Consider the following 10797-nt stretch of genomic DNA (forward strand, 5'->3'; position numbering starts at 1 on the left):
TCCCTCTTTAAACAGGGTCCCTGATGGAGAGACTCCCTCTTTAATAAGGGTCCCTGACGGAGAGACTCCCTCTTTAATAAGGGTCCCTGAAGGAGGGACTCCCTCTTTAAAAAGGGTCCCTGATGGAGAGACTCCCTCTTTAAACAGGGTCCCTGATGGAGAGACTCCCTCTTTAATAAGGGTCCCTGACGGAGAGACTCCCTCTTTAAACAGTGTCCCTGACATGGAGTCCTCCTCTTTAAACAGGGTCCCTGACGGAGAGACTCCCTCTTTAAACAGGGTCCCTGACGGAGAGACTCCCTCTTTAAAAAGGGTCCCTGACATAGAGTCCTCCTCTTTAAACAGGGTCCCTGACGGAGAGACTCCCTCTTTAAACAGGGTCCCTGATGGAGAGACTCCCTCTTTGAACAGGGTACCTGATGGAGAGACTCCCTCTTTAAACAGGGTCCCTGACGTAGAGAATGCCTCTTTAAAAGGCGTCCCTGAGGGAGAGACTCCCTCTTTAAACGGGGTCCCTGAAGGAGGGACTCCCTCTTTAAACAGGGTCCCTGACGGAGAGACTCCCTCTTTAAACAGGGTCCCTGAAGGAGGGACTCCCTCTTTAAACAGGGTCCCTGAAGGAGGGACTCCCTCTTTAAACAGGGTCCCTGACGGAGAGACTCCCTCTTTAAACAAGGTCCCTGAAGGAGGGACTCCCTCTTTAAACAGGATCCCTGACGGAGAGACTCCCTCTTTAAACAGGGTCCCTGACATAGAGTCCTCCTCTTTAAACATGGTCCCTGACATAGAGTCCTCCTCTTTAAACGGGGTTCCTGACGGAGAGACTCCCTCTTTAAACATGGTCCCTGAGTGAGAGACTCCCTCTTTAAACAGGGTCCCTGATGGAGAGACTCCCTCTTTAAACAGGGTCCCTGACGTAGAGAATGCCTCTTTAAAAGGGGTCTCTGAGAGACTGCCTCTTTAAACAGGGTCCCTGAGTGAGAGACTCCCTCTTTAAACAGGGTCCCTGACGGAGAGACTCCCTCTTTAAACAGGGTCCCTGACAGAGAGACTCCCTCTTTAAACAGGGTCCCTGACGGAGAGACTCCCTCTTTAAACAGGGTCCCTGACGGAGACACACCCTCTTTAAGAGGGGTCCCTGACGGAGACACACCCTCTTTAATAAGGGTCCCTGACGGAGAGACTCCCTCTTTAAACAGGGTCCCTGACATAGAGTCCTCCTCTTTAAACAGGGTCCCTGACGGAGAGACTTCCTCTTTAAACAGGGTCCCTGACGGAGAGACTCCCTCTTTAAAAAGGGTCCCTGACATAGAGTCCTCCTCTTTAAACAGGGTCCCTGAGTGAGAGACCCCCTCTTTAAACAGGGTCCCTGATGGAGAGACTCCCTCTTTAAACAGGGTCCCTGATGGAGAGACTCCCTCTTTAAACAGGGTCCCTGATGGAGAGACTCCCTCTTTAAACAGGGTCCCTGACGTAGAGAATGCCTCTTTAAAAGGCGTCCCTGAGGGAGAGACTCCCTCTTTAAACAGGGTCCCTGAAGGAGGGACTCCCTCTTTAAACAGGGTCCCTGACGGAGAGACTCCCTCTTTAAACAGGGTCCCTGAAGGAGGGTCTCCCTCTTTAAACAGGGTCCCTGACGGAGAGACTCCCTCTTTAAACAGGGTCCCTGAAGGAGGGACTCCCTCTTTAAACAGGATCCCTGACGGAGAGACTCCCTCTTTAAACAGGGTCCCTGACATAGAGTCCTCCTCTTTAAACAGGGTCCCTGACATAGAGTCCTCCTCTTTAAACGGGGTTCCTGACGGAGAGACTCCCTCTTTAAACAGGGTCCCTGAGTGAGAGACTCCCTCTTTAAACAGGGTCCCTGACGGAGAGACTCCCTCTTTAAACAGGGTCCCTGACAGAGAGACTCCCTCTTTAAATAGGGTCCCTGACGGAGAGACTCCCTCTTTAAACAGGGTCCCTGACGGAGACACACCCTCTTTAAGAGGGGTCCCTGACGGAGACACACCCTCTTTAATAAGGGTCCCTGACGGAGAGACTCCCTCTTTAAACAGGGTCCCTGACATAGAGTCCTCCTCTTTAAACAGGGTCCCTGACGGAGAGACTTCCTCTTTAAACAGGGTCCCTGACGGAGAGACTCCCTCTTTAAAAAGGGTCCCTGACATAGAGTCCTCCTCTTTAAACAGGGTCCCTGAGTGAGAGACCCCCTCTTTAAACAGGGTCCCTGATGGAGAGACTCCCTCTTTAAACAGGGTCCCTGATGGAGAGACTCCCTCTTTAAACAGGGTCCCTGATGGAGAGACTCCCTCTTTAAACAGGGTCCCTGACGTAGAGAATGCCTCTTTAAAAGGCGTCCCTGAGGGAGAGACTCCCTCTTTAAACGGGGTCCCTGAAGGAGGGACTCCCTCTTTAAACAGGGTCCCTGACGGAGAGACTCCCTCTTTAAACAGGGTCCCTGAAGGAGGGTCTCCCTCTTTAAACAGGGTCCCTGACGGAGAGACTCCCTCTTTAAACAGGGTCCCTGAAGGAGGGACTCCCTCTTTAAACAGGATCCCTGACGGAGAGACTCCCTCTTTAAACAGGGTCCCTGACATAGAGTCCTCCTCTTTAAACAGGGTCCCTGACATAGAGTCCTCCTCTTTAAACGGGGTTCCTGACGGAGAGACTCCCTCTTTAAACAGGGTCCCTGAGTGAGAGACTCCCTCTTTAAACAGGGTCCCTGATGGAGAGACTCCCTCTTTAAACAGGGTCCCTGACGTAGAGAATGCCTCTTTAAAAGGGGTCTCTGAGAGACTGCCTCTTTAAACAGGGTCCCTGAGTGAGAGACTCCCTCTTTAAACAGGGTCCCTGACGGAGAGACTCCCTCTTTAAACAGGGTCCCTGACGGAGAGACTCCCTCTTTAAACAGGGTCCCTGACGGAGACACACCCTCTTTAAGAGGGGTCCCTGACGGAGACACTCCCTCTTTAAGAAGGGTCCCTGAAGGAGAGACTCCCTCTTTAAGAGGGGTCCCTGACGGAGAGACTCCCTCTTTAAGAGGGGTCCCTGACGGAGAGACTCCCTCTTTAAGAGGGGTCCCTGATGGAGACACTCCCTCTTTAAGAGGGGTCCCTGACGGAGACACTCCCCCTTTAAGAGGGGTCCCTGATGGAGAGAGAGAGAGACTCCCTCTCTAAAAGGGCTCTTTAACAAAGAGATAAAAATCATTGTGTCGACCGAGGGAACATCCCTGAGCAGCTGGCAGGAGAATGAGTGGGTTAAAAATAGCTCAGCTGGCAGAGAGCTTTCACTCCTAATCTCTTTCCGCACCACTCCCACCCCTCCACCCTGGACAGAGGGGAAACAAACGTCTGCCACCCGGAAATACACAGCAGTTTGGGATGAACCAAATGAATCGATTCCAGCCTGGGTGTCAGGTCAGGGGGTGGGGAATCCAAACGGATTAAAGCGTCCACTGTCCGGGATTCCCAGACTATCGGGGACGCCTTTTACAGGGGGAGCCGGGAATCGGGCTAAGTCCGTGCCGGTGTCGGTAAGACAGGAGATGGGCTCCTGAGGGCAGGTGTCCGGCTATTGGTGTGGCTGGTTCCTGCTCCGCATTCTCTGGGATAACTGGCGCGAATTCGCGCACCTATCCCTCCTCTCAACCACTCTGGCGCCAAGGTATATCTGAGCGCTGCCTTGAAAGAGGGTGGTAAGGGACAGGCGAGGGTGAGGAGAGAGAGAGGTGAGGACAACGAGAGGTGATCTCTTCGGAGCGCGTAAAATTCTCAGAGAGGCTCGATGCCGAGAGGCTGTTTCCCCTCCCCGCTCGCTTCACCCCTCACCCCCTACCCCTAACCCTACCCCGGCTGCAGAGTCTGGGACTGGAGTGGGGGGGGGGCGGGGTGGGGGGTTGTGAAGCTTTGAAATTCTACCCCCCCCGCCCCCCCCAACCCCCCAACCCAACCAGGATGCTCCGACATTGAGTATACTCTAGGCTGAGGTCGATGGGTTTTTTTGGGCACTGAGGGAGGGGGGTTGCGGGAGAGCGGAGTTGAGGTGAAAGGTCAGCCGCTATCGGATTGAATGGGGGAGCAGGCTCGAGGGGCCGAAGGGCCTCCTCCTGATCCTGTTCCTGATGCTCACCAGAGATGAATCAAATAAACGGCCTGCATTTCTATAGCACCTGTCTCAACCGTAGGGCATCTGAAAGTGCTCTAGACAATACTTATTGAAGTGTACTGACGCTTGTAATATTGGCCCCAGGGACACCTGGGAGAACTCCCCCCCTGCCCCCCCGGCTCTTCTCCCAAATGTTGGCCGTGGGATCTTTCACACCCGCCCAAGAGGGCAGATGGGGGCCGCTGTTTAATGTCTTATCTGAAACACAGCACCTCCGACAGTGCAGCACTCCCTCAGTACTGACACTCCAACAGTGCAACACTCCCTCAGTACTGACTCCGCAACAGTGCAGCACTCCCTCAGTACTGACCCTTCGACAGCGCAGCACTCCCTGAAGACTGACCATCCGACAGTGCGGCACTCCCTCAGTACTAACCCTACGACAGTGCGGCACTCCCTCAGTTCTGACCCTCCGACAGTCAGTGCTCCCTCAGTAATGACCCTCCGACAGTGCAGCACTCCCTCAGTGCTGACCCTCCGACAGTGCAGCACTCCCTCAGTTCTGACCCTCCGACAGTCAGTGCTCCCTCAGTAATGACCCTCCGACAGTGCGGCACTCCCTCAGTACTGACCCTCCGACAGTGCGGCACTCCCTCAGTACTGACCCTCTGACAGTGCAGCACTCCCTCAGTACTAACCCTCCGACAGTGCAGCACACCCTGAAGACTGACCATCTGACAGTGCAGCACTCCCTCAGTACTAACCCTACGACAGTGCGGCACTCCCTCAGTACTGACCCTCCGACAGTGCAGCACTCCCTCAGTACTGACCCTCTGACAGTGCAGCACTCCCTCAGTACTGACCCTCTGACAGTGCAGCACTCCCTCAGTACTGACCCTCCAACAGTACAGCACTCCCTCAGTACTGACCCTCCGACAGTGCAGCACTCCCTCAGTACTGACCCTCCGACAGTGCAGCACTCCCTCAGTACTGACCCTCCGACAGTGCAGCATGCCCTTAGTAATGGTGGAGGGAGTGCTGGCCTGGATTATGGGGCTCAAGTGTCTGGAGTGGGATTTGAACTCAAAACCTTCTGACTCAAAACTGAGGGCGTGATACCCGCTTAGGATCAGCGGAGACTGCAGCACTGATAGAGTCGCAACAGAGGAACACATGAGCCAGAGGGAGACAACCAGCCCCCTCGAGCCTGTTACACAGGAACAGGAGGAGGCCCATTCAGCCCCCTGGAGCCTGTTACACAGGAACAGGAGGAGCCCATTCAACCTGCACCACTATCCAATAAGATCATGTCTGACCTGTACCCTAGGTACATTGATCACTCTTCCTGAATCCCTCAATCCCCTTGTCTAGTAAAAACCTATCAATCCCAGATTGAAAATGATTCACTGACACCTGCTCCCCCCACCAGCATCTACTTTTTGTGGGAGAGAGTTCCACGTTCCACCACTCTTTCTGTGTAAACAGCTTTCCTAACTTCTCTCCCCATGTTAAGGCTCTTCCCCTTTGTCCTCAACACCAAACCTCCTCCTTCCAACCAGCCGAAATACTTTCTCTCCATCGACCCTTATCTGTTCCCCTTAATATCTTCAAAACTTTAATCAAATCCCCCCGGAACCTTGTAAATTCCAGGGGATCCGAGCCTAGTTTGTGTTTAATCTCTCCTCATAGTTTAACCCTTGGAATCCCGGTCTCATTCTGGTAAATCGACACCGCACTCTCTCTCTCTCTCTCTCAATCTCTCTCTCTCTCCGTCTCTGTCTCTCTGTGTGTCTCTCTCTCTCTGTGTCTCTGTCTCTCTTTCTGTGTCTCTCTCTTTCTGTGTCTCTCTCTCTCTGTGTCCGTGTCTCTCTCTCTGTGTCCGTGTCTCTCTCTCTGTGTCTCTCTCTCTCTCTCTGTGTCCGTGTCTCTCTCTCTCTCTGTGTGTATGTCTCTCTCTCTCTCTGTGTCTATGTCTCTCTCTCTCTCTCTCTCTGTCTCTCTGTGTCTCTGTCTCTCTTTCTGTGTCTCTCTTTCTGTGTCTCTCTCTCTCTCTGTGTCTGTGCGTCTCTCTCTCTCTCTGTGTCTCTCTCTCTGTCTCTCTCTATGTGTCTCTCTATGTGTCTCTCTCTCTATGTGTCTCTCTCTCTCTGTGTCTCTCTCTGTGTCTCTCTCTTTCTGTGTCTCTCTCTCTCTCTCTGTGTCTCTGTCTCTCTCTCTCTGTCTCTGTGTCTCTCTCTCTCTGTCTCTGTGTCTCTCTCTCTCTGTCTCTGTGTCTCTCTCTCTGTGTCTCTGTGTCTCTCTCTCTGTGTCTCTCTCTGTGTCTTGCTCTCTGTGTTTCTCTGTGTCTCTCTCTTTCTGTGTCTCTCTCTTTCTGTGTCTCTCTCTTTCTGTGTCTCTCTCTCTCTCTGTGTCTCTCTCTCTCTCTGTGTCTCTCTCTCTCTCTGTGTCTCTCTCTGTGTCTCTCTCTCTGTGTCTCTCTCTCTGTGTCTCTCTCTCTGTGTCTCTCTCTCTCTGTGTCTCTCTCTCTCTGTGTCTCTCTCTCTCTGTGTCTCTCTCTCTGTGTCTCTCTCTCTGTGTCTCTCTCTCTCTGTGTCTCTCTCTCTCTGTGTCTCTCTCTCCGTGTCTCTGTGTCTCACTCTGAGGTCAGTACATCCTTCCTAAGGTGCGGGTCCCAGAACCGTTCGCAGTGACTCCAGGTGCGGTCTAACCAGTGCTTTGTACAGATGAAGCACGACTTCTACCCCCTTGTATTCTAGTCCCCTCCACCCACCGAGCGAAAGGGCAGTGTCCCATTCGACACTTGGATTATTTTCAGTAAATTTTATCGAGCGGCGTTACAGATTCCCAGTTGATTAATTCCAACAAAGTCCCTTCTGTTCCAGCAACGCTGTGAGAGTGATCTTACCTGCTCTGGCACCGCCCAGTAACAGGAGGCAGCTGCAGATGCACAGTTGGAGTTTCATCCTGTCGCTCTCTGCTCTCGCAAGCTGTTATTCTGATAGGAGATCGTAACAAGTGGAAATTGCCTTTCCTTAAAATGACAGTGTGTGTGGGGCTGTGCTTCGAGTCCTTGCCTATTTATGCTCTCAACCCTGCATAGTAACAGCAGTGCTTCCTGCCTCTCCCCATCCTGGGCCAGCCTTATCTTCCCATCTCCTGCACGTTCTGCTGCCCCATTAGGAGCGTTGCTTTCAAATCATCCCCTTCTAACGGCTGTGGCAGGCGCCAGTCTGACCTCCACCCCACTGACCAAGGGCTCGGTGCTTACACGCAGCGATCAGCCTCTGCTCCAACGTCTGTTCGGGGCCGTAGGCAGGGGAGAGCATCGTCGAGACTCGTGTCAGTCAAGGTGCAAAACGATACACCTTGACACACAGGGGTGCCCAGAGGGTTAGGCGCCCAGAGAGACAGGCGCCCAGAGGCACAGGCGCCCAGAGGGACAGGCGCCCGAAAAGAGACAGAAAGCCAGTGAAGCAGACACACAAAGCGGCAGACACCCAAGAAGGCAGACACCCAGACAAACAGACACCCAGACAAACAGGCACACAGACAGACAGGCACACAGACAGACAGGCACCCAGAGAGACAGGCACCCAGAAACAAATGTATAGAGAGACAGGCACACACAGAGAGACAGATGCCCAGAGAGGTAGGTGCCCAGAGGCACATGCACGCAGAGAGACAGGTGGACAGAGTAACAGGCGCACAGAGGGCCCAATGCACAGAGGGCCAAGCGCACAGGCGGACACCCAGAGAGACAACTGCACAAAGAGACAGAGGCTCAGAGACACAAGCACACAGAGACAGACACACAGGCAGGCACAGAGGGACAGGCACAAGGCAGATGGAGAGAGAACCACACACAGGCAAGAGAGAGAACAACACCCAGGGACAGACACCCAGGGACAGATGCAGAGAAATAGACACACTAAGAGACAGATCCACAGACACAGACACAGGAACATATACAGAGCCAGACTCAGAGACACAGAGAGACAGACACAAAACTAGTCACAGAGACACAAACAGACGCAGAGAGAATGACACAAAGGCAGACAGACAAAGAGACAGACACAGACAGACACAGAGACAGTCACAGAGAAACAGGCAGACAGAGAGACAGACACAGACTCTCAGAGTCCCAGACAGACACAGATAGAATGACACTTAGACAGACATAGAGACACAAGCAGAAACAGACTGACAGACAGACACAGAAAGAAACAAACAGACAGAGACAGCGGCAGAGAGAGAGACACAGGCAGACACAGAACGGAAGACAGCAGTGATTTTGTAAATCCCACGGCTGACCAGCGGGAATCCTTGTTTTCTTGAAACAATTTTATCAAAGGTTCTGTCAGCTCCTAGAGGTTGCGTAGGTGCCACCACCGGAACTCCAGTCCCTACAGCCCCTGACCAATGAAACCATCTCATTTCTTCGCCTCTCCTCTTTCACCCTTCCCAAATATATCACTTCATAATTCTCTGCCACATGTCACCTCCCTCATCAATCTCTGACCTTGGTGACACTGCGACTCTCCTACTCACTGTTAAATACATTCATGAGTCTGGAAGCAAGCGCAAGCTTTGAAATTAAGCCCGAGTCCAGCTCATTCATATATATCGGAAAGAGCACATATATCAGACTGACCGCTGGGGAACACAACAGCACACCTCACTCTGGTCTGGGAAACAAGTGTTTATCACAAAACTCTGCTTTCTGTCGCTTAACCAATCTCATATCCACAGTCCCATTAATCGCATGGGTTTAATTATTATTCTAAATGTACAATAACAGATACCCAGGAGGGAGTTAGGGACTGGAACATGATCGCGGGGTTCAGGGTGGTTTATATATAGAATAACAGATAACCAGGAGCGAGTTACAGGCTGGAATCTAATCGAGGGGTTCGGTGGAGTTTATATATAGAATAACAGATACCCGGGAGTGAGTTACAGGCTGGAATCTAATCGAGGGGTTCGGTGGGGTTTATATATAGAGTAACAGATACCCGGGAGTGAGTTACAGAATGGAATCTAATTGAGGGGTTCGGGGTGGTTTATATATAGAATAACAGAAAAACGGGAGTGAGTTACAGACTGGAATCTAAGCTAGGGGTTCGGGGTGGTTTATATATAGAATAACATATACCCGGGAGTGAGTTACAGACTGGAATCTAATCGAGGGGTTCGGGGATATATATATATATAGAATAACAGATACCCGGGAGTGAGTTACAGACTGGAAACTAATCGAGAGGTTTGGGATGGTTTATATATAGAATAACCGATACCCGGGAGTGAGTTACATACAGGAATCTAATCGAGGGGTTCGGGGTGGTTTATATATAGAATAACAGAAAAACGGGAGTGAGTTACAGACTGGAATCTAAGCTAGGGGTTCGGGGTGGTTTATATATAGAATAACATATACCCGGGAGTGAGTTACAGACTGGAATCTAATCGAGGGGTTCGGGGGATATATATATATATAGAATAACAGATACCCGAGGTTGAGTTACAGACTGGAATCTAATCGAGGGGTTCGGGGGATATATATATATATAGAATAACAGATACCCGGGAGTGAGTTACAGACTGGAAACTAATCGAGAGGTTTGGGATGGTTTATATATAGAATAACCGATACCCGGGAGTGAGTTACGTACAGGAATCTAATCGAGGGGTTCAGGGTTTTTTATATATAGAATTACAGATACCCGGGAGTGACTTACAGACGGGAATCTAATCGAGGGGTTCGGGGTGGTTTATATATAGAATAACAGATATCCGGGAGTGAGTTACAGACTGGAATCTAATCGAGGGGTTCAGGGTGGTTTATATATAGAATAACAGATTCCCAGCCGTTGTAAAATTCAGCACCTTCGGGAGAGTGGTTGCAGGGCGACGCGAATGTTGTCGATGCACATTTTGAAAGTCAGAATATTTTAACGTTGTGAGATGCTGGTACATTGAAAAGCACCGTCACTTCTGTAACATTCAAAATGTAAAAACAATGATGGGGTTAGAGAGAAGAACACGGATAACCAGGGAATTCCAAGGAGAAGGAACGTGACAGAGGAAGGAGAGTCTGGTTTCACTTGACAGCTTCTGTGACGTTCGGTTAGTGAGATGGGTGGGGCTGGGACCGCAGGATCTGGTTCCTGGTGCTTTTGAAGTCTCATTTATCAGGCAGAACAGGGAGGGGTGTGATGATATCAGCTGACTGCTGGTAACCACGCATGGAGAAAGAGAGCAGGGAAGGGCTTCAATCACCAGAGACATAACAGAGCCAAGTTCTGTCTGCAGTGCGGAGTTACTGGATAGAGCTGAGGGCTGGCAGTGTGGTGGGATGCGGTGGGTGGGGGGAGCTGCAGGAGTCGGAGCACATACCCCATCAGGTACCAGAGCACGGAGAAAACTTGGAGGAAGGCGACAAGGACAAGGGACAAAGTGTTCGCAGCAAATGGGGCGCCACTTGTGAGGTGGGGTCACTGCTGAAATGTAGAATTTGTGCACACATTGCTCCCACAAAGAGCAATGTGATAATGACTCAGGTCATCTGCTCCTTTTGAGGGCTAAATATTGGCCCCGGGACAACAGAGAGAAATCCACCACCACCCACCCCAACCCATCGCGTACTCTTCATCTACATAGTGGCCGCTAAACCTTTACCATCCACCTGAGAGG

The 10797-nt window shown here is 51.4% G+C and overlaps 1 protein-coding gene across 1 annotated transcript in view; it reads right to left on the reverse strand.

Annotated features, from left to right (window-relative positions):
- The window catches only part of LOC121274044 (neural cell adhesion molecule 1-like), a 44782-nt gene extending 37643 nt beyond the window's left edge, over positions 1-7139 (reverse strand). The window contains exon 1 of the mRNA XM_041181181.1: positions 7013-7139. Coding sequence (XP_041037115.1) covers positions 7013-7070 — 58 coding nt within the window. The 5' untranslated portion in view covers positions 7071-7139. The remainder of the gene's footprint in view (positions 1-7012) is intronic.
- Between the last annotated feature and the right edge of the window lie 3658 nt (positions 7140-10797).

Source organism: Carcharodon carcharias (genome assembly GCF_017639515.1).
Source record: "Carcharodon carcharias isolate sCarCar2 chromosome 29 unlocalized genomic scaffold, sCarCar2.pri SUPER_29_unloc_2, whole genome shotgun sequence".
Taxonomy (NCBI): domain Eukaryota; kingdom Metazoa; phylum Chordata; class Chondrichthyes; order Lamniformes; family Lamnidae; genus Carcharodon; species Carcharodon carcharias.